The 26,676-nt window shown below is 34.3% G+C and overlaps 2 protein-coding genes across 4 annotated transcripts; both read right to left on the bottom strand.

Moving 5' to 3' along the window:
• On the bottom strand, positions 1–2,522 carry LOC116211186 (probable ubiquitin-conjugating enzyme E2 16). The gene is made up of 6 exons (XM_031545442.1): positions 2,352–2,522; positions 2,112–2,215; positions 1,526–1,628; positions 1,338–1,401; positions 838–926; positions 1–547 (listed from the first exon to the last, which is right to left on the bottom strand). Exons 1-6 carry the CDS (start codon positions 2,379–2,381, stop codon positions 452–454), a joined length of 486 nt encoding a protein of 161 aa, XP_031401302.1. The 5' UTR covers positions 2,382–2,522; the 3' UTR covers positions 1–451.
• Positions 2,523–12,321: 9,799 nt separating this feature from the next.
• Positions 12,322–25,010, bottom strand: LOC116210839 (D-2-hydroxyglutarate dehydrogenase, mitochondrial-like). Of its 3 annotated transcripts, none has more exons than XM_031544927.1 (16): positions 24,854–25,010; positions 23,920–24,260; positions 23,394–23,495; positions 21,619–21,666; positions 20,213–20,283; positions 19,325–19,443; positions 18,651–18,746; positions 18,462–18,571; positions 17,966–18,046; positions 16,217–16,317; positions 15,239–15,347; positions 14,677–14,782; positions 13,746–13,831; positions 13,539–13,664; positions 12,819–12,915; positions 12,322–12,693 (listed from the first exon to the last, which is right to left on the bottom strand). In XM_031544927.1, exons 1-15 carry the CDS (start codon positions 24,966–24,968, stop codon positions 12,826–12,828), a joined length of 1,701 nt encoding a protein of 566 aa, XP_031400787.1. In that variant the 5' UTR covers positions 24,969–25,010; the 3' UTR covers positions 12,322–12,693; positions 12,819–12,825. The 3 variants fall into 3 exon arrangements, with proteins under 3 accessions (XP_031400787.1, XP_031400788.1, XP_031400789.1); XM_031544928.1 differs by having other exon boundaries at positions 12,824–12,915; XM_031544929.1 differs by having other exon boundaries at positions 23,955–24,260.
• Between the last annotated feature and the right edge of the window lie 1,666 nt (positions 25,011–26,676).

Below are 26,676 nucleotides of genomic sequence, written 5' to 3'. Positions count from 1 at the left end.
GAAGAGTAAATAGTATATATATTCCGTTATAATTTAGGACCAGAGAGATAAAAGTTTAAGGGGAGCATATCAGAGGAAGATGGTGAATCCCAGAGGCAGTATGTTACCCATCACCACTGCTCTGACAAAATAAAACATCTCTTTCGAAAGACGTAGAGACAGAGAGAGACCCCAGTGTCGTATTCTTGTACAAATACAAGTCAAAAGTAAAGAGAAGAAGAACACACCACCACCACCTTAATCACCAATTCTTCCTCTCTCCTTTACAAATGCCACACACAGAACTGCCACTTTACAATAAGGTTATTCGAGAGGAGATGACTCTCCCCAACTCCGGTTCTTTTCCAGTCTCAAGTTTGCTTTCTCCCTTCTTTCTGGGGAAGCCTCTAAACCCTAATTTTTCTTGAGCAACTAATCGTGAAAAGGAGGAAGACAAACCCGGTGTTTGTTTTTACACTTTGTCGTCGTGAAACCACCACCTCGTCTCCTTCGGAGACCTTCCATTCCTACAGTTCTTCACGTAGCGGTCGTTGTCTTCCGGGCGTTGCTGCAATCAAAAGGTCCACACGATATTAGTACAAAGTTTCGAAGCCTTTAATCTCTTTCCAGACAGATCATTCAATGGGTTTTCAAGTTTCAATTTCACAGATACACCCATCGGTCGTCCAGTAAACACATGAATAGACAATAAAATCCTTTTTGTCAGGGGAAAAAGGGTCCCAACAGTTCCAAATGAAATTCCAGGACCTATATACCAAGAATCAAAATCGGAAAGAAACCTGTGACATTCACATACCGTACAAAACGATTTATATATTACAGAGACAAAAGACGAACCTTAACAGTGGAGCTTGAAAGCATAGATAGAATGCTGATACAGATAGAACTGACGGTCATGGCAGGTGACCAAGAATCATATAAGATATCTGCAATGAAGTAAATACCGAGTGCATCAATTGGTCCCATAAAAGATACATGCTAGTCTGATATATGAAAAAGAAATGGTGCAAGGGAGGTGACAGGTCATTCATAAATAATTGTCACACAATAACTTTAAAAATACGATTCTGAAAACCAATTATCATTAGCATGTCATAAATCCAACAAGATCCTACAAGGAACATGTTCACCATCCTATAAGCCAATAATAAGCACATATTTACCCAGGCTCTCAGAGGCCGACATATCAAGCTGAAGTTCAACATGGGAATGCAAATACAGAAGAACCGTGCACTTATCAAGATCTCCAATAAAAGATAGAGATTAATGTCCGAAACAGGCGAATGCAATTCTTAGAGGCCAAATACAGAAGAACAAAGAGAAACAAACTCACTTACCTAAGCAAATGTGCCCATTGCTATAAATATGAGGATGCATAGGTGCTGGATGCAGAAATATAACCTGTTAATCAGACAACCCCCATTCAAAAAACAAAGCAGACATAACATAAAGTTTCAACTTCCACCCTCATCTTTATAGAGTATACTGTAGGAAGAACTGCAGACAAGGTTACTTGACTGCCCACCTGTGGAGCTTCCATGGGGTAATGCTCAGGGAAGTCAACCTGAAGCTGGTAGGTTTCATTGGCATAAAGAGTCCCTGGAGCTCCATTTACTTCAATGACCCATCTTTTTTTATCAAATCAAAGATAACAACACAATCAACATGAATACTCCTTAGTGAAGTATACGAAGTACATAATCTGAAATCACCCACTATACTAATCAGCGGAATAAAAACAGAAAACTCAAAATCCAAAACCCAAATAGATCCCCATGAACGAGCATTCAACAGTAAACTACTAAGTAACCGGAAATCTCAATCCTTATCTAACTCCCAAACTATTAGAGGCATTTGTTATTCTTTGCTATGCATTTTGATTACGCAGACAAAGCAGTCCTGAAGATTTGGCGGGACGATAATTATTCCGATGGCTATCCTGTCCTCTAAAGCATAGAATCACATCCATTCATAGCTACGCGGTGTTCAGACTCATACACAACCAAGTCCGCTTATCTATCGAAGTTGTGCAACTTAGATGCGAATACAGAGAAACCCTAGAAAAGAAGAAGAATCAGAAGAAGGGGTGGCTGCTGGTTGAGGGACCCGACCTCTGGAGATTGTCGGTGACCTTGTGCTTGAAGCCCGAGGGAGGATTGACCTGCCACTCCACAAGCTCCTTCTGGAGCCGATTGGAAGCAATCTTACTCAGAGCCTGCGAGGAAAAACCACCAATCGACGCAGAGAAACAATTCGACGCAATTAGAGAAGATTCCGAAACCATCAGCCCCCACCGGTCGGCAGAATCGGAATTGAGACACGGAGAGGAGAGAGAAAGAGGGATCGTAGACCTTGCGAGAGTTGGCGGAGGAGCTGGTCATGCTTCTTCGGCTCGGCGGCTCTCTGCAATCGGCGGAGAGAGAGAGAGAGAGAATGTGATGATAGCGTTGACGAGAGGGGGAGAGAGAGAGAGGGAGAGGGAAAGGAGGAAGGAGAGAGGAAGGCGAAGGGGGCGACAGTTTTATTATATGACCCCCCATATCTTTTGATTTTATTTTCTCTATTAGTTCGCGTTTACTTTTTTTATCTTCCTATATTCCCATATTCTTCCCTCCCAATTAGATTCAACTTATTCGTTTGCATATCCGACACAACAACATAACACAGTTAAAACTCGATTAATATCGACCGGTGATGAACTCGTCAGACGTGAGATATGCATGGGTGTATTTACCCGACAATCGATTCTCTTACTTAACGATTGTCATATATCTCACATTTTCAAGCAATAAAAATTATCCGTCGCCGCGTATATCTCTTATAATTAACAATTGTCATACGTCTTCTAAGGGGTTTTGATTGTTATTATTAAAGGTGGACGGATTCATTAGACGCACTATGATAAAGCCAACGAGTAGCCAAAAGGCTCCCATACATTTATATTGAGTCAGCGTCACGCGATGTTACCTTATCAAAATTGAAGACCGTCATCTTATACTGCCACATTATTGGAATACCAAACCCTCTCATGTCGCCACAACATCTTAATATCAATTTTTTAAAATTTTTAAGATGTAATTTGAAAATATAATTTCCTATGAAATTAGAGCTTTCCCCTATTAATATATACGTAATATTTTTTTTACATGATTGACGTCTTAAATAAAACTTTATTAATGAATAGTTGTCTCATAAAATTGTGAATATTTAATTAGGCAACAATATGATTATATCGTGAATAATCTATTATTGTACACTTTATATAGCTATACATGGAAATATTCTAGTAATTTATAGAAATTTTGATATCAATTATTTATAACATCTTCATACAAAAAATATATTGTTAATCAAAGAGGATACAACACAATGATTTACGCTCTCGCTTGACAACCAAAACATTATAGGTTCGATACTCGGTGTGACTATCCATACTACTTTATTAGCTATTATAATTTCTATTTCATTGTATTAAACTCATAAGTTTCTCCTATAACTGAAATATATATATATATATATTATTACATATAGAAGGGGTCTCTCCTTTATCAAAATATAATAATATGTGCTTTTTATATATGTTTAGAGGGATTATAATTATTCAAATATTATTTGTGATTTAAAATAAAAGAATTTAATATAACTGCAAAATAGTTAAAAAAATTTATCTATACATCGTCCATGCAAAGCGCAAGTTATTGCCTGGCTAATTTTTGGTAAATTCTTCACAATTATGATTTTTTTATTTATTATTTGGTAACTAGAACAAAAAAATACATTTGCAAACTTTTTTGGACCTTCGTCCCGTAATTCACTAAAAATTAAAGGATGAATTCCATAAAATCATATAGTTTTACTTTTACACTTTCGGCTATGAAATTAATATCAAACAGCTCATTTTTTATGTCTTAAAAATTCATCATTATGTAGCCGTTAAATTAATATAAAATGGCAAAAACCATAGCCGTTTTATTGTCCCTTTTTTTATCTGGACATTTATGTGACACTAGCAGAGTATATGGTACTCCATCAGTCCACTAGTACTCTCATATACGCCGAAATACGGCAAATTTTGATTTAAACAAATTACTACAAAGAGATATTTTGGGAAAAAACCAGAGCAACAACTACATAGAAAACTACTGCCCAATCTTCGAACTCGTTGGCAGGAGCCAAGCAAGAAATTAAAGATTGCTAGTCCCGCCGCTAGAAATTCTTGGGTGATCCTATTCTGCCGTGTAAAATGAGAAAGTATAAATCAAAATTGCATTGCAATCAATAGAGTATTTAATAACTGGAGTAATTGTCATACCATTAGGGGGATGCCCTAGTGGTTTCAAGATCACTTCTATGTGATTTGGAGACTCCAAAGTCTCGAGTTCGAATCCCCCTGAGGACATATGCTAAGGTGGACTCTTTGGCTTGTACCTAGGGTCATCTCCGATTTCTGTGAACCATACTAGGCCTCTGGTGGTACTACGCTGATGGGGCTGGTACTTGTACTAGTTGTTCAGTTCGTCTGATATGTTCACGGTTGAACACTACAGCCCACCATCTATATTTTTATCTATATATTTATATCTATGTATATAGATATGATAACAATTAACAAAGTCCCGAGTTAAAATCACATGTTGTTACATCATTAAAAATATAAAACAAAACTCTCATGCAATGTCACATTATCATTTATATAGTAAGGAATTTCTTATAACTTTTCATAAAGAAATATTTATCCAACACCAAAAATATATTCATAATATTATACAGAAGGCAATAATATACATTAGAATTTATACACTAAAAAAATATTCACTAAAAAAATATTTATATTTATAATATCTGTCCATCGAAAAAAAAAAAAATTTATCGTTTGTATTCGTAATATAGATTATATATATATATATATATTACTTCCTTTTGCATGTATAACAATATATTACGTTTGTATTATCTATATATATATATATGCATATATCGTGATTCCATTATTTAAACCTTTTGATATTTATCTATTAATATATGTATATGGATTCCTTTTGCATATATAACAAAATATATTCCGTTTGTATTATATATAAACACATCGACAGTTTGATTATGTAAATAATATATTCAATAAAATATATCAATTTTCTTATTTGGAGTTAAATATAGGAATTTTTTTATAGTTAATATTACTTTTAATTATTTTAAATGGAATATAAATGGTAAAAGAATTACATACATATATATAATAGTGTATGCATATATTTCTATTCCAATTATGTATGTATTATTATATAATTTAAAAATTATATTTTCTTTATTGAACTTAGATATCTCTTTTGTTCACTATGAATATGTATTTTATACCGTTCGAGTTCTTCAACAAGCAAAAATCTATTGACTCTCGAATTACAACAATTTCTTCTATTCTTCACTATTTGTTTAGGCTCCGTAAATCTTGCTCTAATTCCAAATGGCGAAAGATCCGCAAAATGAGATAACTTCTTGTACAAGAGAGGACCTAGTTCCTTTTTTTGTTGAATAAGAGAGGATCCAATTCTTTTTCTTATATATTTCGTTAGAAATTTCGAGGCACTTCAAATTTTCATGAGGGGTTTAATTAGGATATCGATAACCATATCTTTTCCGGTGAATGATATCGATAACTATATTAAATTGAGAAAATACAATACGAAAATATAGATGATTTTTTTTTATATTTTGTACAAAATAATTACTTTTATGTATAATCATTGCATTATTTTTTTTATATTTTATAAAATTTCGTTTTCATCTAGTTGTTCTTAACTAAACCGATTTGATTGATTCTTTCTCGTAATATCAATAATATGAGATAGGATCATTCAATATATGCCTCATTTCGCAATATCTTGAATATGAAATTTGGATCTCCAAATAATCTGCATATATAAGAAGATGAAATTACATATACCTTCCAAATCTTTTGATGAATAAAATGGTGGGCAGCAGTGATGATAACCTTGTCACCACCCGCTATGCAATTTTCGCCCCTTGCTACTCAATTTTCAGGATTCAATGTTCAACCACAAACATATCGGACGAATTGAATAATCAATGCAAGCTCTAGCCTCGTATAGTTAATGGAAACCTGTGTCCCTCCAAGTCTAAACGAAGAGCACACTTCTAACAAATGTATTGGCACAAATGCATAGAGGGGATCCGAATCCGGGACCATGGGATTACCGAACCACATAGGAGTAAGTTTGTAACCACTAGGCTATCGCCTTTGGTGATATATATACCTTCCAAATTTAGTAATAGGACAACTTCCTCAACAAAAACCACTCTGTTAACTGCTATATTAACTGGATTGCAGACTAAGGGAGGCGAAGATGAGTTGTTGGGTCCATACCCAGCAAAAAAATAAAAAATAAATAAACAAGAGTTGTTGGGTACATTTTTCCTTCAGTTTTGTTACATAGGCGTCCGGATCAACAAATATTTACGAAGAAAAGGAGCGACCAACTAATAACGAAATGACAAATTTAAACAAAAAAAATGTTTTAATTTTCGTTTATAAAGCAGAGATCCGTGACAAATTTGTGATAAAATGGTGATTTGCAGAGTTTTATGGTATATTCCACTTTTAAGATGAAAGTGAATACAAAGTTCTCTAAATTCTAATGTGAAATCTCTATTGTTTTCAGTGATATAATATTCTTGATTAAGCTCTTAAATGGACAAAATTATAAGAGGCTACGTCCATGTCCATGTCCTTGCCATATTTATATATCCATAAAGATAGTAAAATTAACTATGAATAAATTTAATGCCTCTAGCTAATAATTATTACCATTATTGTAAAAGAATATATCTATACATTTATTTACTCTTTATAATAAAAAATAAATATTTAATTTTTTAGTATAATTCTGTGATGAAATTAAATTTGTAATAAGTTATGAGGTTACGGTAATATAAAAAGATAAAAGTTGAATATTTGAATGTGATAAAACTTTACATTTCATATGGATGAAAATCTTGAATATCTATAATAAATTCGTCTAGTATAAATATAGACAGTACACACTAGTTGAGGCTGTTAGCATCAAAATAAATAGCTGAGCTATTGATAGCTCATATAATTTTATAAATTGGTTATTATGTGAAATTTAAAATTAATCTTTCAAAATATTATACTCTATTAGAAAGCAAATATATTTTTCAAAAATTAAAATAATTTTAAGATATGATATATAAATATGTTAGGATAAATTTCGACGACGCCCCCTATAGTTTTTGAAATGGCCAACGACATCCCTCCTCATCACCCTTCCTTTCACTGATGTGGCACCAAGAAAACATTCACTTTGCCACGTGGATCCCATGTCACGAAACTGCACAAACCGGTCCATTATCAGATTTCTTTATCCAAACTAAATTTGACATGATTTAAGGAAAAAAAAAGTAGAAATCAGCGAGAGGAGGGGCGGTGTGCTGGCCATTTTATAAATTATATGGGGTGTCGTCGAAATTTACTCAATATGTTAACATGAACATACACAAGATACAACAAAAAGGATAAAATCAATAAATAAATTAATTGATTATATATGGGAAATTCCCAAAAGAAAAAAAATTCTGGGCCACTAATCATAACAACTTATGGTCTTATAAAAGAAACCATCTGTGTCAAAGCATTATGAACTTATGGTCATAAATAAAATAAAGAAAATAAAACTCAAAAGTAAGGCTATCATAACCATTATTTTAAAGAAAAGGGCTGAAGAATCTTGTATTGTAATTTCTAAACTAAATGTATGGAATAACTCTGTACTAACAATTAACTTAAGTATATGATGCAAACAATATTAAGAAGAGTCATTGTAAACTATTATTATGCTATATTTTGATGAATCTATCATTTTTCTACACAGTTACTTTAAATTTTAACAAAAAATATTAAAGATTATTATTTAAAATCTAAAAATAATAATTGAAAAATATTAATATATCAAATAAGAGTTCTAAATTGTGTATAATTACAATAAGAAATAATAAAGATATATATATATATATATATATATATGAAAACGTACTCAACTCATGGTAAAACTCACTTGAGTTTAATAATGCCATTTCATAATGATCAAAGTAGTTGTATGCTTAAGATTTATCTATATCCATCCATATATTTAGCATTTTATTGTCTAAATATAATAAGTGTCATTGCGTTCATGCAGTTGAAGAAAATTAGAAAAATGAAGTTTCATATGAAGAATATAGAGTCACCATAGCAAATGCATCAAAATAATATTGAGAACCAACCAGTTTTTTCCACAAAAATTATTTCTTAATACCTACCCAACAAGAGAAAATTATTACGGTCTAGAATATTATTCAAATTCTTTGCAAAATGAATCAACTCCGAGAAGATTCCAATCCATTTATCGTTGTCCCATTTAGTGGATTCAATTGAGGGCTTTCTACTTGATAGAACAAAGATTGGTCGAAACAATGAGTGCAAGAAAATATTATTCGTTCACCGAATATAAAAATTTGGTGTTCTTATAATAAAGACTAAAAAAGAGCCCGCGTGATGCTGCGGGTCTCCAAAAAAAGTTCTCGATGAACAATATATTCATATAATTAAAGTGCGAGAAATAATATTTGTAATGTTTGAAGTTATAAAATATTAACAAATTAATATTGAGTGCTGATTTTAAGATTGATATAACACTGTAAATTTAAAATTGTTTTAGTTTAATGAACATGTAAATGTAGAGAGAAAAAAAAGAGAAACTTAATTAAATGATATAATAAGAAAACTATAAAAGGTAAAAGTTTATATGAAATATTAAAAATAGAAATTATATAGTATCTACAAAGGAGATAATTATATATATATATGTTAGAATTTTGATTAATTTTATAAAATTGAAAATATTATTTCTTATTTTGTGGTAGATATATAATTGTACCATATCTATTTGTATTACACTTAGATTTACCACCAAATTTATTAGCATATAATTATAGCTAATTCCTCTGCGTTACATAATATCAGTTTAGAATGTACTTAAATATTATGAGGATTCTTTTATTTAGTAACAAAGAGCAAAAAATATATGAGGTGCATTGTAGTATTGAAAAGATCCACCAGATATAATAATACAACAAACTTATAAATACAAAATATTATAAGTATTGTAATTTTATTAGGTACAAACTTAATTGAAAATTCTAATATTAACCTTATCTCGAAAAGCATGCATTACCGTGAGAGAAAATATCAAAATCTATCTTAAAAGTGTATGAAATGATATAAAAAGAAGCATAAATGCATAAATAAATAAAAGTTTAGTTTGAAATTTTTTTTGGATCAGTCTAAAAACCATAATTGAGAATCCAATTAATTTTAAGTGGTCTTGAAAATTCATTTAAATCATGCCATGACCACGGCCAAACCAATACCGAAGCAAGGATTAACAATAGGCTGGTGTTATCTTGCATTTTCCAGAGAAAAAGAATTATGATGTTTCCAATGTCTTGATAAAAGCTACTTAAATTGGCGACTACTTGAAATAAAACTATTATATATAGGTAAAAAAAATAGTAAAAATATAAAAAATATGTATATAAATAACATATATATATTAAAAAATATGTATATATATACTTAAAAATTATTAAAATTATACAAATATGTATATATATGTCTTACAATTATAAACCATTTATATATATAAAAAAAAGTAAAAAGGCAACAATTGATAACTTGACATGTGCCCACTTCAAACAAGAGATTTAATTTATAGATAGATAGATAGATAGATTACAGATAGATATGCTAAAATTGAGGATTAAAAAATATAATTCTATTGCTTATATGAACTTTATAATCTTCAAAATTACTTTACCGTTTATTGTTCTGCAATAATTGTTGATTGTTAAATTGTTTCTCACTCAATTTTTAATTGATTTGCATGTAACATTTGGATGGGCAATACGAAAAAAAAGAAAATATGTTATTGGATTTTATCAACTTTCATAATTTTTCTTTTATGTATAACACTCTATATAAACTTTCGAAATTGACACACACTGACTAATTACAATTGTGGGCACCTATAAATCTGATAAGAAAACATAGAACAAAGAAAAAGGAGGTGGTGCATTGGGATATTTTTAAATTTTGTTGTTATGAAGATATTTCTATTTTGTAAAAGAATTTTAAGATCATTCAATACTATGAGTTATATTTAAAATTTTAAAAACCAAATTATATTTCAATATGACGCTAAAATTATAATATGAAAATAAATCCATGCAATGTATGGCCTAAAAGACTAGTTATAAAAGATCCAACGATTGAGATATAATCAATTATCATAATCCTTTTTTAAGTTAATTACCTAGAATTTCCACAATAGAATCGTGAAAAGCTTTGTTGAATTAGGGTCACTGAAAAGAGTGTGCACTTGACTCAAGAAGTATTATTATCCTTTTTTTTTTGTAATCATTGTATTATTATCCTTAAAAGAGAGTGTAGTATAGTGACTTACGTCATCGCCTGACAACCAAGAGGTTTCAAGTCCGATACACAGTGGGACTACTCATACTCCTTTATTAATTTTTACGATTTTTATCTCATTGTACCTTGTCACAGAAAAAAAGAGAGTCTCGAATTGTTTCTTTCCCCAAAATGTGAGCAAATGAGATTCCAGTTCCGCAACAGACCATACAGTTTTAACTATCAAAAGAAAAAAAAAAAAAAAAGAATTCCACAACAGACCAATAATTTCCCAAATGTGGCCAAGGGACAAGTGATGATGGGTCAAAATAAGGAGGAAATTAGCATCTTGGAGCCGATTAGTAATAGGGGAAGGCAAATTTTCCTTTTGTTCATGCAAGACTTATCGTATCGCGATGAATCCTACGAAAAGGACAGATTTGTCTCGCGAACTCTAAAACACCTATTATTAGCACTGACTCGGTAAAGTATTTAATCAAACTGTAAGAGCATCCACCGAATTTTTAAAGGTGCATCAAACTATATTAATATGTAATTACACGTCTAGATAAGAAAAATGGCAAAACAAACTTGGGATTATATCATAATGCGCAACGATATTGCCGACGTCTCCTTTCTCTGGAATCGTGGCAATGCTCCAATTCTTCCTTCTCCAGCACAACATTGATACTGCTTTCATTTTAACTTCTTTTTTTTTTTCCTTTTATCCCCACTGCTTTTGAGTCATGCATATGCTTTGCTTTTGACTTCTCCTCTAGGTGACATACATATTCTGTATCAATCAAATTCCATTGCAAAAGATGATATACATACATACATACACACATATATGTATATATATTTTTTCCATTGAGACTTGAGGGCTATTGGCATATTCCAGCCTTGATTAATGGGGAATTGGATTGCAGCAATTGCAATTTGCGTAATTGGAGAATCTTTTGGGAGTGGGGCACCTAAAGAAGGACAAAGAGATGCCCTTTTCAAAAAGTTAGAACATTTTTCATAACGTGCACCTGATTTTCAAAAGTTCAAATAATTCGGACTAAGATTGACCGATGCATGAAGGAGTAAAACTTGCCGAACACAAATTTTCTCTTTAGACTCGAATAAAAAACCTTACTTAAGAAGAATAAATTTTGAATCACAATAGTTATCTCCTTTCTAAAAGCCAACACGAATGTTGACAATCCTTCAAAGAAGAAAATCTCCTTAGCCTCCCCTTTTGCAGATTTGCTTCCATACTTCGAACTCTATCAATAACTATAATCATGGAAATAACCGGAGACGCTGTGTTTGCTCTGATTAGAGGAAACCTTCCATTCACTTTTAGTCACGTACCAGAGCTGCACAAGTAGTGGTTTCCCGAGCGTCGGGCAGTGGTTCAGGGAATCATCTGCTTTTCTTTTCTTACGACTAGCTAGCTCAGTCTTTTAGCAATCTCGTCACTTCAAACTATGTATGATCCTCATAACGGACTCTTCGCCCTTGACGAATGCATTGAGCTATGGCAGCCCGTAGTTATGTATGTTCCAAGTGATGGACCTGATTACTTTTCAAGCTACCTCATATTAGTGAGGTATATACGCCCGTTACATTCTTCATTTGCTCGAGTCATGCTATCCTACCGTTCATTGCAGTCTCTCCTTCCACCGAGTCGATAGAAATTGAGGATTAGACAGAAACTACAATTAATAGAAGAAATTGTAAAATGACCATTTTGATCCCTTAAAAGACAGTCTTGCCTTTACACAGTATGTCGATCAAGATAACATGTACTCGAGAACAAGCTCTCCCAAGAAACAGAAATGCCGACCATATCTCAACAAGCAAGGGCTGAAGATTTTCCTTGGGGTTTTACATTATCGATTGTTCTTTATTTTGCTGTTGCTCTTTTTTCTTTTTTCTTTTCAGCTGAACATAATACGTACAAGTCTACATGATGTTAAGAATGCAGATCGGCAGACAAAGAAGCAAAATTATGCATAGGTAAATATTATGATCCGATATATCTGCCAGCAACATGTGAGTGCCTTCCATATTGTGTCTCGAGTAGCAGCGAGTTACAGTGACACATTCGTTCATATAAATGCTATTCTAACTGTAGGCATTCATCAATTACTATGTTACCTTTCATCTCTCTGTTATTCGCGTCGGCACTGCTTCATCTCCCCCAGACGGGACTCTACACCCTTCACCATCAAATCAAGAAAACATCTTATTCTCAAAGGAGCCAAATGCCAAATTTTGGAGATCTTATTTGACTGTTTACATAGAAAACCTGAATGAGAACATAGGCTTCCTGCAACTCATATACCTTACTTTCAATGAATCATGGATTGTGGAAGAACTTTATACGGGTTGACTATGCCATTTGGGTCCAGCAACTTTTTGATGGAAGCCATCAGATTTACCTGTTCATAGTGAAAATCTGTTGGGCTTGGCTAATATGTATATTTTGCATAGAATGAACCACTGGTAGCATGGAAAACAGAACCTGGCTGAATATCGAAGCAGTAATGGCACGAGTTTATTAGGTCCATGGAGAGATTCAAGAAGCCCAATCACTTTTGTGTCAATAACATTAAATTACTAATAATTATCTTTCTTTTGTTAAAATTTATGTGGGTTCAAATCCAGTTTGTTTAAGTATCTGTCCGAATCAGCCATGTTTGGTGACTGAACCAACCAGTTGAGTCCAATTAAACAGGGTGGAACCTAGCATGCTTGAGCAGCATGTGTTCTTACAGGTTTTGCATTCAACCAGATTCTCTGGACGATAATCAAGTTTATCTTTTTTATCCAGTCGGACAGAGCAGTTGATCTGAACCTTCCCCATCCGCTGGGGCTGATTTATGTACTTCTATTTTTATTCTACTTGTCAAGAGGTTAAGATGACCCTTTCTAGATCCCATCAAGTCCAGCAGTTGAAAGCGCTGTTCCAGTCCAGCCCTCATAACAGGTGATTGGAAGCTTCTTGTCAATCATAACTTCAAACGTTAAATAGTACAAAAAAGTCGGAGATTTTGAGACTTACAGCTGCAGGGGATTTGCTGTATAAAATCTTGTTAGCCTTCATGAGTCCAAGGCCGTGCTCAGCACTTATACTTCCTCGATTCTTAGACGTCCACTCGTACACAAAGGGTTCGATTTGTGCCAGAATCTGAAATCAATCCTCTGTCAAAAGTCTGAATGATAAAAAAAATCTCTGAAGAAGATATTCCAATGTGACAAGGAAATTTACAGCATCATCGTACTGAGGAGCTGAAATGTTAAGATGCAGGTTTCCGTCGCCGAGATGACCGTATGCCACTACAGTGGCCAAGTTCTCTAGAAATATAGAAGAAACAGATGTTAATCAACTCATCGATCGAGGGTCCCTTAAATTATGTGTTTAATGGATAAAACTAAGTGGCATCAAAATCAAAGAAAGATGAGAAATCAAAGACTTAAGCTTGGTTTCTGGAAGCTTACGAGTTAAAAATTTAGTATAATACACCAAAGTGACCCCAGAATGGAAGAAAGGTGATGAATGAAGAATCTGTTACTACTAGGGATGACCAACATATTCAACACTTATGATGATGGCGCATTCAAATCATTCTTTTTCATGAAACTGATTGACTAGCTAAAACTTGCACAGGCTTCTAAGAGCAACCTCGAAAAATTAGCAGATGCAGAGTGTACGGTACCACTTCAAGTTGAAAAAAAAAAAGATTATATATTAAAACTCAAACAGACCACTGCAAGTAGTGTACACTTTAATTATTTTGACTAACATCTATGATTTAAAAAGATAAAACTCTTGCTTCCAGTAACACCATTACCGACTGTGCTATATTAGACCTCCATTCCGATTAGCGATGACAACAAAGGCATGAAAACATACACATTACCAATTGTTCTTAAGATATACAAGGAAGCAATTACAGTCAGCCAATGAAGTTATCCAATGCCAGCCCAGTTGAGAGACGATTTATATTCTGAGAAGGGAAACTCTCTAACTTTCTTTTGTTTTCGCCAGTTCTTTACAGTCCTACCGAGAGTTTTCTAAGAACATCTGATCAGGGTTCTGCTGGTCAAGGCTTTAAAACATTCCAAACAATAGAACTTTACAAGTAGTAGTTAATATATACATTTACAAGTACTAAGATGTAAAAAGTGATATCTCTTACCAAGTCTAGTCCGCATTTCTTCAACAAGATTGTAAAGCTTTTCGACAGGTAGTGAAAGATCGTATTTGTAGTTAGCCCCAGCTTTTATCAATGCTTCAGGTAAACCCTGATAGAGCAACAAGGAACAGGAGTTAAGAAAATGTTTTGTCTCATGCACTTATCATAGTCCTCTAATTAAAAGTCCCAAACTATTAGTTTCATGAAAACAAAGAGGAATGACATAGATTTCTTACAGCAATAGCATGATTTCATTTGTCGACATATTGAATTGTAGCATTTGTTTGCCTATGGCATTTTACAGTGATGATGACTCTTTTGGGAAGGGTATCTAGTTGATGACAGAGAACGATCTAAGGAATGTGTATTGCATAATCAGGAAAGACATGCTGACAGGGGTAACATCTAACAAAAATATTTTTAAGACAACTTTCTTGAAGAACAAATTGTGTGGAATTATAATGGGGTAAAGATGAAACTATCACTGCAAAAAGAAACAAGACAATGTAACAAATCATGAAGAAGAAAAGTTCAACAAAATGAATCTGAAAGATGAAATAAAAACCTCACGAATATGCCAAACTGAAGACGCTTGTTGTATATCTTGGGCAACAATTCCATCTGAAATCAAACCACCTTCCATCGCGCTCAATAGAAAGGCTTCCAGTTTCTCTCTGAAAATGCCGCAGTTGAAAATGGAAACACAAGTGAAGTATATGTATTATAAGATTCATGTCCTTCAAGATTTATGTATTACAAGAAGCATCAGCTGACGATAACTAGACAAAACAGTAGAACCCATATGAATCCCTAAAATAGTATATCTTGGAAAATAAGGAAAATTAGGCTCTGAGACAAATACTGAACCATCATGATGAACAAGATAAGTGAATATTCGAAAAGCTGTCTTTTCTTCTATTTACAATCTTGGGGTCATCTTTATGTCTATGTTTCTTGAACGCTATTAAAGAGATATTCGGCAAAGATGGAATGCGGACATTATTTCATCTCAATAGTGAGACTAAACTAAAAAAGCTTTTACGTTAAGACAGTTCACCAGAAGTTTACTTTGACAAAGAGTAGCGACTACTACAAGTTACAGCGATTTGTTGCACTTTTGTACTCGTAGTACAAGGGATTAAATTAAATCCTCTAAATGAACCACATTGGAGCTGAATTAAGATGAAGTGAAAGTTAATAACAAACATGAAGACACAGAAAAGGAGGCCTAAGCTCCAGAAATAATTTGCAGAATTAAGAAATGTGGTGACATATAGAGGCAATACAAATTCTACTAGTTTACATGACGATTAATGTTTGCTTTGTATCCTGTGTTCAATGTTATCAGAGACACTTTGGTAATCTTGAACTGCTAAAGTAAAAGAAATCTACATTAATATGAAACTAACTGTTCTCAATAACCAAGTAGATATATGTCAATTTGCCCTTGTAGCAACTCTGGGATCACCGACACTGGATATCATGAGGATAAAATTAAGTACTTCTAGTTAAATAGTAGATGATAAAACAGAAAGAAGGTTACCTGTCATAAGATTCATTACTGCCTGTTGTCTCGATTAAAACATAGAAATTGTGCAGTGAAGGAGGCAATGGATTACGAACACCTTCTAAATGGCTCAGTGCCTGTAAGACAAACGTAGTAAGCGGGGCTAAAAGGACCTGAGAAAGTATTTAACGAAGTGCAAGGACATCACTGTCCACAAAATAACATAATGTGTAAAGTGATATATGAAAAATGCAATCTTTTACAGAGGTACAAATAGACTTACAGGTGGAGATACATAAAGACAACTAAAAGATGCATTACTAAGAATAACATCACCATATTATGATTTTACCAACTTAACATCAAGCAGGATGTACATGAACCACTATTTATGGAGTAAGTTGAAGTATTATATATGTAATTAGTGCACCTGGGAAATGATTGCTATAGATGCTCAAATGGATGGATTACCAAGAGGTCCTGAGGCTGGCTATTATGTCTTGTTCTGTGGTAATAGGAGAATGGAGCATAATGTTGTGGCATGACCAAATGCAGTGGTTGAGTAGAGCTATGGCTTTAATAACTTAGGAACTATGGTGTTTGAATGAACAAATGGGCTCCCTTTTGTTTGGCATAGAATCAATTACAAGTAAATTCAGGGAAAACACTTTTTTCCCCCCCTAATGTTTGGCATGGCGTGATGATAGTTAATATACAATTATTGGATATATTTCCAAAAATAAGTTGCTTGAAGCTATAAAAATTAGAAGCTCTGTCACCACTATGGGTGAATGCACAGCCCTGCTGGAAAATGGCCAACTTGCGGACTTATCTCTCCAGAGACATCCGAATATGCCGGCAACATTCACCACCCCAAATCTGGGATAGCAGATCCAGATCTAGGTGGTGGCGGGGGATCAGGAAGCAGGGAACATTGTTTCTGTGTGTGTGTGTGTGTGTTTGTGTGGGTCTGGCAACCTTGGCCTACGTACGCCCCCACCTCCCCAAAATGAGACCCCATACTCTTTCTGTCTATTTTTTTCTGTCTGTTCTAAGCCCAACCTGTGGCCAGCCATGGGGTTGATGGCCTAAGGCAAGCCCTCCACAGCCCAAAATTAGATCCCAGATTTGGGATCTCAACTTGTCGCCACCGGCCACGAACACCCCCGCCAAGGTTGCAGTGGCATCTGCACCATCCAGACTATTTGGTGGTGAACTGCAGTAGGGTATGGCAGTGATCCCGGTGGCAGTACAGCTCCTTGTGGTAACGGCATTTTTCATAGACCAGTCGAGGTCCATCCTGATTCCGGAAACTGTTTTGTAACAATTTTGGCCGCAAATCATTTTTCTAATAAATACTGTAACTAATTTTCATGGTTGACCAAAGATAAATTCCACTGATGTCTAATTTTTCCATGAAACAATAGCGGAAAGTCATTAAAATGAATTCCTGTAGTTCTATTCCCTCCCACACTCCACCTCAGCCCAAAATAAAGAAAATGAAAAAATGGGCATAAAACAAATATAGTATGCCATACACACGCCGATAAAATTTATCTAGGATAATCACAGTATATATGAGTAGCGGCCTTAGACCCAATTTACCTACTATCACGCCTTGGATTACACAATATGCTCTCGCCATTTTATAGCCATAATGATTTGATTAGTCTAGATATATAATCAAGTTGCAGAGTGCAATTGCTGCACATGGTTTCTTCCAACCTCATTCTCCCTTAAAAACAAAAGGACATGTCACATGTAAAACCAGGAGTAAAGACTTACCAGAGCCATCGACTGTTCATCTAGAAATTCAAAAGCAGAGAGAATCTCCCCAAGTTTCCTCTTTGCCTCCAATAGGAGTTTCTGCAATAAAGGATGAAAATTAGTCTGACAGTTGCACAGCAGATAGAACTAGTTAAGGGAGCATCAACTGTTATAGCAACATCACTAGTTCATAATTCCAGTACAAAAATTCAGTGATTCTGGAAGAGTCAGCTAGAGAAGAGCAGGATCACTGTTCCTCTTCATCGAAGTACAAAGATGCCTCATTATTTTTCCCGCTATTTTTTGTCCATTTGTGTATTGTAATTCAATTAGTCATTTAAAGTCAATAAATAAAGGAACCTCTCAATTGGTTTATAGAATTAAAGAAACTCCAATGAATAAGCAGTAACCACAACTATGATGCACTTCCATATTAAAGTGAAAAAAAAGAAAAAAAAAGCTGGGAGTTCAGTTAGAAAAATATAAATAATTTGAGAGTGTGAAGTTACCATACCTGGCAACTGAAATAATCTTTACATGCAAGAAAAGCTACATTTACTGATGACAGCTTTGGAGGGGTAAGGATTGACACTTTAGTTACTATCCCTAAGGATCCCTCGCTCCCTGCATTGACAATACTGTGAGTACTTCTCTCGCACCATTTCCTAACCCGCAATATAGCTTAATATTTCTGCTGACCTACCTATGAAGAGATGCTTCAGATCATACCCAGTATTATCTTTGCGCAAAGTACCAAGCATGTCGAGCACTTCACCGTTAGCCAAAACTGCTTCGAGACCTGCAAAGTGTGAAAATACAGAAGCAAATATTCAAACTAACTTATTGCCAGATAATGATTACCACTGCTGCACAGCAGCTTTTGCTCATCATCATTAAGACTGATAGTCGAAACCTTTTTATAGCTGTTCCACTCCATCTCAAATTCATTTGATGAATGAAAACATCTTTGCTAAATTCTCTGTTACGGCATAAGCAGAGACTCATCTTCCTAGAAAAAGAAATTCATTTTAAGAAAAGGAAATACAGTCAACAGTACTCTTATCAACTGAATAGTGGAGATACTACAAAAAATAATTCACAATTTCATCTTTCCTTCAATGAAGACATGGTTTTGTTTACCTACCAAGATACTTATGAGAAAGTGAAACAAATTGTGGTTACACAGTCAATAAGCGACCCATTTGATATAGGGAAACAGAACCTCCTGTTCACTCAAGAATTGCAGGAAATAACCAGAACAAAGCACCTAGTTTGTAGCAATTGCTTGTTAAAACTTTCGACTCCTCCTATATAGTCCTAAAGGAAAAACAAACTCTCCTTATTCTAATTCTAATTTGAAAAAGAGATAATCCTCACCAAGTACATTTCCATGAAGTGATCCATATCGAAGAAGGCGCAAACCACCAGCATTGGTTGAAACATTGCCACCAATCTGGCAGCTCCCCTTTGCACCTAAGTCGAGGGGCATAATAAATCTGAATAGAAGCATGACTTACTTAAACCAAACCAAAGTACAAGAATTATCTAATTTGTTCAAATTGGATCAGCAACAATCAGAAATAGCCTTCCGACAGATAAAGTGACACTGATTTTACAAAAAGTGAAGGTCTGGTGTCGAAATGTCTCGATAACAAGCTTTTCTATTTGAAGAAACAAGGCAAATTCATGGTCATCTAACAAGTTAACTAGACCTAGTTCTCCTGGAAAGATAGAGGAAAGAGTTGGGTTTCGATTTTTTTTAATATTAAATTAATGTTTTCTTTTTTTCAGGGGATTAATTGTTTTCAAGTCTCAGGTGGTCCCACCCTAGGCATTTGGCTTCATTAAATTACTGTGATTTATTCAGGGCCAATAAAGCTATTAGATCCCAAGCTTAAGAGGCACCCTAAAGTTTCAGGTATCATGCCACAATCATTAAACTTAGTTATGTGTTTTTCCATTTTCCCATTACTAAATTCAATTACATAAGACAAGTTTTTAAACAGCGATGTCAGACACCTTTGCAAACAAATGGCCAAAGTCCATAATTATATGATAATCTCTCAATCTTTTCCATACAAAATCCAGGTCTTTGAGTTGCTTTAGCCGCTAAGAATACCTAGAGAAAACTATATCTTATCAACTTATTGGCACATTTGTTATTCTGAACGGACATATATTGGCTATGCCAATTAATAAGCCATTTTCCACAAACTAAAGAGGGGGGGAAAAAAAAAGAAGCTTGAATGAAACATATACCCTTACCCTCGGTTGTCCAAAAATGAGATCAGGTTTTCCAATATGCATCCTGCCTCACAAACCAGAATACCGCTCACCTGCAAGGAATACAAGGTAAAAAAGGAGCAAGATTGCACTTACAATCTAGTAGTCCTTAAATCATCAACTTCATGCCCAGTGATTATTGGGATTTCACGAGTCAACAGTCAGCAACCACTCAAGATAATGAATAATATTTTTCAAAAGAAAAGCAGGACCAAGCAGCACACAACCTCAGGAGACTAATACAATTTGTAAATGCATAGATCAGACAGCCTCTAGATGATCCATTCTGTTGCCATATCTCATATATCATATAAAATATAAAATATGTAGGGACCTGTGTACTTTTAAGAAAATTTTTCTAAATTTTTGGAAAATTTTCATAAAAATTGTATAAATATAAACTGTGTGTTCACATTCCTACGAGAGCACCTTTTTGAGTAAAAGTTGCATTTTCTTAATTTTCCAATCTTTATTTTTTAAAAATTTAAAACCGTTTCCAATTTTATTTTCTTCTAATATTATATATGTGTATCTCTATATATCAACTACAGATTCATACTGATCTCCTTTTCTTTTACAAACTCTAGCCCTAGTGCAATTATCATATTCTTTTACTTGTTTGAGTCTTTATGTGAATCTATTTCTGTTTTATGCATTTCTACATGTTAAACGACAGAGGAGATCTTTATTTTATATACGAATATATAATATATATATATGTGACTAATGTTACATGTATTCTTAATTGACATTTTGCGAACACCTAATTTGTAAACCTTTATGTGGTTTAGTATTATATATGAATTTGCGAGCTTTTGTTATTAATTCAATGTTAGACCTTGATTACATAATCAAGATAATGTTATCTATATTATTTTATTAATAATAACCATTTGTAACTTTATGATTATCACATGTATCAAAATCTTTCTATTGCATAAGACTTTCTATTTGGCTTATGATTTAAAACAAAATCATAAAAGCGAATAACAATAATAATTGTTCACATAGAAAACATGTTCTCCAAGTTTCAAGGTCAACAAAAGATACTCAGCTTATAATTTGTAAATATGACTTTTTGATTTTCTTTATAGAATTAAATCTAGAAAAGGAGAAAGAAGTGGAAGTGACAAATAAAAAATTCTTATCTAAAAATAAACGGAAAGCAACTCAAACAGCATAAGTAATTTCAGCAACTTGACAATCAAGGCATTACTATAAGCATTAAGTAAATCAGGTCATTTAATTAACATCTGATCAGAAGGGTCCTCAGCAAATTTGAGGAACAATACAGTTTCATGCTGCATGCCCATGCAGCGATACATGAATCTTGAAGAAGTATGCCATGATGGTGTTTTACGAGTGAGATATAAAATAGAACTTCTTACCTTGTCAAAAGATATCACATTATTCATCGAACTCACATTGATAATCACCTGCAGCATTGATCACACATCATCATCTAGATACGAGGTCTGGATACAAGCAAAACACTCATTTATAGAATCAGTTATTATGTTATGAAAATGAGAATCACTATATTAGCATATTGTTTGTTCGGTTCTTTCGCAAGATGAGATCCATTTCTGCAAGAAATTGTCACCTAACCTACCAATGCCTGATATTAGAAAAAAAGGACCCTAGCTGTTGGATCAACCTGTCAAAATAAATCTTCAGCACAAGCATGGTCACAACTTCTTTCATCTGTGCTTTGCACAGGCAATTGCATGGATGAAATTCTAAAATATTTTAATTAGCTGTATAATGTTCAAAAAATTACAACTTCTATAGCCATATAAAATCCGATGCTAACATATATCTTGCGAGATATAAAATGCATACTGCTCTGAATATGGAAAGACCTCCCTCTATATGATAATATATATATATATATAGTGAAAATACTTACGTGATAATACCATTGCCATCAAATATACTGCCATACTATTTCTGTAAAATAGTAAATATTTCATTTTTTTATCTATATAAAGTGCACATAATAATAATATAAATTATATTCACAATCTTATGAGGCGATAATAGATTATATTTCAGATATTGTGTAAATTTATAGTGTATATTAATTGTGGAACTCTACTTAAATAGGAAACTATATATTGAAAATTAATTATATCATATCAAATTAGTAAAAATCTAAATTATATAATGGTGATGTGGCAGCATGAGAGGGTTTAGAATTCTGTTGACACGGCTGCATGAGAGAAGACGATTTCAATTTTGATGAGGTGGCAGCGTGAGTCGCCGACTTTAGAGTTTGTTATTATATGCGTGTGTATGCATATACACAAACTTGTAAATTGTAACATGATGCGTTATACGAAGTTTGGGGTAATAGCGTTAAATATGGGGCCATAATATGTAATAATCTAACTGAGTATTATTTTTATTATTATCTTTTTTTCCATCTTTTTTTTTCCAATAAGTGTGAGTAAACATTATCTATAGAACATGTATAATCTCATTACATGGGTTTTTGTCCAATCTTTTTGTCCTTCTCATGCTGTCAAAGATAGGATTGGGATAAATTCCAATTATTAATAGTGCAGCAATCTGTGCCTCCCAAAATACCGTGTCAAAGTTGATTAAAAACCCCAAGGAAGTGCTCTGTTTTGCCCCTCAGAATGCCTAGTTTCCAGCAACATCTATGAGTTCCGCCAACTTATGACAATTCATGGTCAATGGTTGTTCATTCAGAAACTTTCTTAAATGGCAAAAGGGAAAATATTTCATCAAAATCTCCCACAGTCAAAACATTTCTATGCTACTAAGAAAAGAATGGTATTTTTTATATACAATAACCGTAGGAAGTATGCTAGAACAAATCTCTGAATTAACTATTCATTCAGTGCATATTTTCAACTATAATTTGACATTCACAAGAAGAAACCCGAGTATTTAAACAAGAGACTAATCTTCACATTTAATACTTTAAAAAACCACAAACATGCGCAAAGAAAATGGAGGCCATTTTTATTGTCAACAGAATGAACTATAAAAGGTAATAAGTAAGCAAGCTTTGTTTTGAGTGCTGCTAATTTTTAGCTTCAGAGAAAAAAGCAGCCATAAGTAGACAGTAAAGCTTAAAACCATAATCATAAAGGTAAGCAATAAGAAAATCATTAGGAAGGCGAAAATGCATTACCTCGTCAAAAACGGGAACACTTCCACCTACAAGGCCAGTATTTCCACCTTGAGGAACAACAGCCAAGCATCTAGAATTGCAGTACTTCAGAATGCTGGAGACCTGGACAAAAACATATATAATCAGTAAAAGAGAACATAGAAAAGAAATATAGAATAAGAAAAAGCTACGAAGCATAATATTAATAAAAACTCTTTCATAGCTGAGACACATATCAATCCACAAACAAAACAGAGCACCAAAGAATTGAGAGCGTCTGTAACTGCATATATGCAGTCTCTTGTTTGGAATTTATATGACAAGATTAACAGACAGGCACTAAACCACTAGTACTTCTCTTGTAAAAGAGGCATGAGAGAATATCAACTGGCATTTCCAGTATTTCAAGCTCAGAAATATTAGGAATAACCTACAATTGCTTCAGACATTCCACAGATTTTGCAAAGTGAGTGTTTTCCCTTCAAGATATGACTATCACCGAAAAACATATACTCATTTGTCTTCAAGAAAAGAGAAAGGAAGGAACCTCCTCAGTGGTCCGAGGCAGGAGCAGAAGCTTACTCGAGCCTCTGTATTTGTGCATCCAGTCAGTATTTGCAGACAGGAGAGTGTCTTCATCCTGGATAACATTTTTTTCACCCAATATTTCCTTGAAATAACTTATATCGTTGGAATTCAGCGTCGCAAACTTAGAGTTCCTCTCGATTTTTGTGGCCGTGGCTCCAAAGAATCTGTTTTGAATTCCAGGTGTTTCACCAAGACAATTTCCCGACCATAAATGATGTGAACGCTGTCCAAAATGCTGCTTTTGCTGTCCAATAAATGGTCGTATCCATTCACAAGTTCCTTCATGCCTGTACAAAACTCCTGTGCCAGAAACAGAATCTCAGGCAATTAACTTCTATGATGAGCGATGCAGTTAAGTATAGGTCAATCATTCGTCACTTCATAGCAGCAAATACACGACTCGGCCAGGCCAATGTTATCATTTATCGGTAAAGATTGGGATGCAGCGACAACAGAGGGTTAGGAGGCAGTAACTTTGCCCAACTTCGGCTCAAATTTCCCATGAACCCCAATTATCATATAACATTGATTTCCAGTTTTGCAGCTTTAAAGATCAGTGAATCTTATCCAATTCACAATGAACTAGTAGAATTCATCCTCAATTAAGCATATCAAATTCCTCCATTGAAAAGTTAACATCAAATGGTGATTTCACGCATAGCACCAGCAGACTACTTCCATGCACTGAGCCAATCCTTGCAGTAAGCCGATTACTACTCCAACGTTTAAGAGCTTTTAACAAGACATGGTCAACCTTCTAAATGGAGCACAGAGAAGTTAACCCGAACTCTCAACTAGTGCGATTGTAATCGGACATCGAATTTGGAAGCTAAATTGGATTGTAAGCAGAGTAAGGGATCACTTAGCGGGAGAAGAGGACTGAGAAATCACACCTGAAGGAGTCGAATTTTGGAGCTTAGGGCTGCACCGGAGATCGGAGAGAGGGTTCGAGCAAAGCCGGAGGAGACGATGAGCTGCTGACGACCACCTCCACTTCTCCATTTTCATTGATTTGCTTTCTTGCAGAGCTGACGACTTTCCATGCTGAGTGAGCAAACTTTGAAGTGTTGGGGGAGCAACAGTCTGAAATGACCAAACCACCCTCGCGCTTGTTTTTATGTCCGTTTCTGGTGGCGCGATTGTATTCGTTCCAGCAGGGGCATGAATGTGATAAAAGTTCTCTTACCAAAAGACCCCGTTCAAGCATAGATAGAAAGATTGAAGTCGGCAATATTGGCAAGGCCCTCGACATAAAATCAATAGATTTTTTATTCGATCTTCATGTGTAACTATGGCCATATGGCCATCTTCTGATTATATAGGATAAATTACACCATATATCATAATTTTTTAAATAATTTTATCACACATTATATTTTCAAAAGTTTTCACGACACATTACGAAATTTTTTAAAATTTTTACTGCACATCGTATCGTTACTTTTTCAATCAAAAATTGAATTGAATAATAATGTTACGATATTTTCATGGATAATTTTTTACAAAAAAAACTTGAGGGATTTAAATGAAATTAAATGAAAAATGTAAAAGAAAAAGGGAAAGGATGAGACTAATCGAAAGGGGAAGTCGGGGGGCCCCGCGGGCCACCCGGTGCCCCAATCGACAATTGACCCCGCAATTGGGGTCGCAGGCCAACTCAGACCAGGCCGACGACCTCAATTTGGGATCTCCCAAAATTGGAGGGTCAGGGGCGCCCTAACCGGCCACCCAACCCTCAATTGGTGTCGCCGATCGGCTCTAAGGCTATCGGCGACCCCAATGGGGGTGTTGGGTGGCCGCAAGGTCCCCCCGACCTCCCTTCTCGATGGTCCCCTTCCTTTCCTTTTATTTTTTAATTTTACATTTTTTAATTTTATTTCGTTTAAATCCCTAAATTTTAATTTTATGCAAAATAATCCTTGAAATGTTGTAACATTGCCATTCAATCCAATTTTGGATGAAAAAGTACCAATATAATGTGCGGTGAAAATTTAAAAAATTTTTGTAATGAGTCGTGAAATTTTTTTGAAAATGTTATATGTGAAATTATTTCAAAAATCATGATGTATGGTGTAATTTATTCAAAATATATATATAAATATATGCTTATTTCGTTAAGGAAAAAATAAAAGAAAGGAATGACCGTACGCGAAAAGAAACGTTCCAAAGTACCGATATATAATTTACTATCCATTCCACAAAAGGATCATGGTCTCTGTTAGACCCTTCTACATATTCGGGCATTAACAAAACGCGAGCTGAGACAGCTTGCTCACAAATTTAGGGTTCATTTAATAGTGCAGTAAAAGATTTCGTAAGTGATTCTTCGCTGATTTTAAGGAGAAATAATGCTTGAACATAGAATAAAAAACCTTACTTAAGAAGAATAAATTTTGAATCACAATAGTTATCTCCTTTCTAAAAGCCAACATTCGTTATCTCCTTTCTAAAAGCCAACACGAATGTTGACGATCCTTCAAAGAAGAAAATCTCCCTAGCCTCCCCTTTTGCAGATTTGCTTCCATACTTCGAACTCTATCAATAACTATAATCATGGAAATAACCGGAGACGCTGTGTTTGCTCTGATTAGAGGAAACCTTCCATTCACTTTTAGTCACATACCAGAGCTGCACAAGTACTGGTTTCCCGTGCGTCCAGCAGTGGTTCAGGGAATCATCTGCTTTTCTTTTCTTACGACTAGCTAGCTCAGTCTTT

Source organism: Punica granatum, chromosome 6, assembly GCF_007655135.1.
Source record: "Punica granatum isolate Tunisia-2019 chromosome 6, ASM765513v2, whole genome shotgun sequence".
Taxonomy (NCBI): domain Eukaryota; kingdom Viridiplantae; phylum Streptophyta; class Magnoliopsida; order Myrtales; family Lythraceae; genus Punica; species Punica granatum.
The sequence above is the reverse complement of the archived record's forward strand: the minus strand, read 5'-3'. Positions and strand labels throughout refer to the sequence as shown.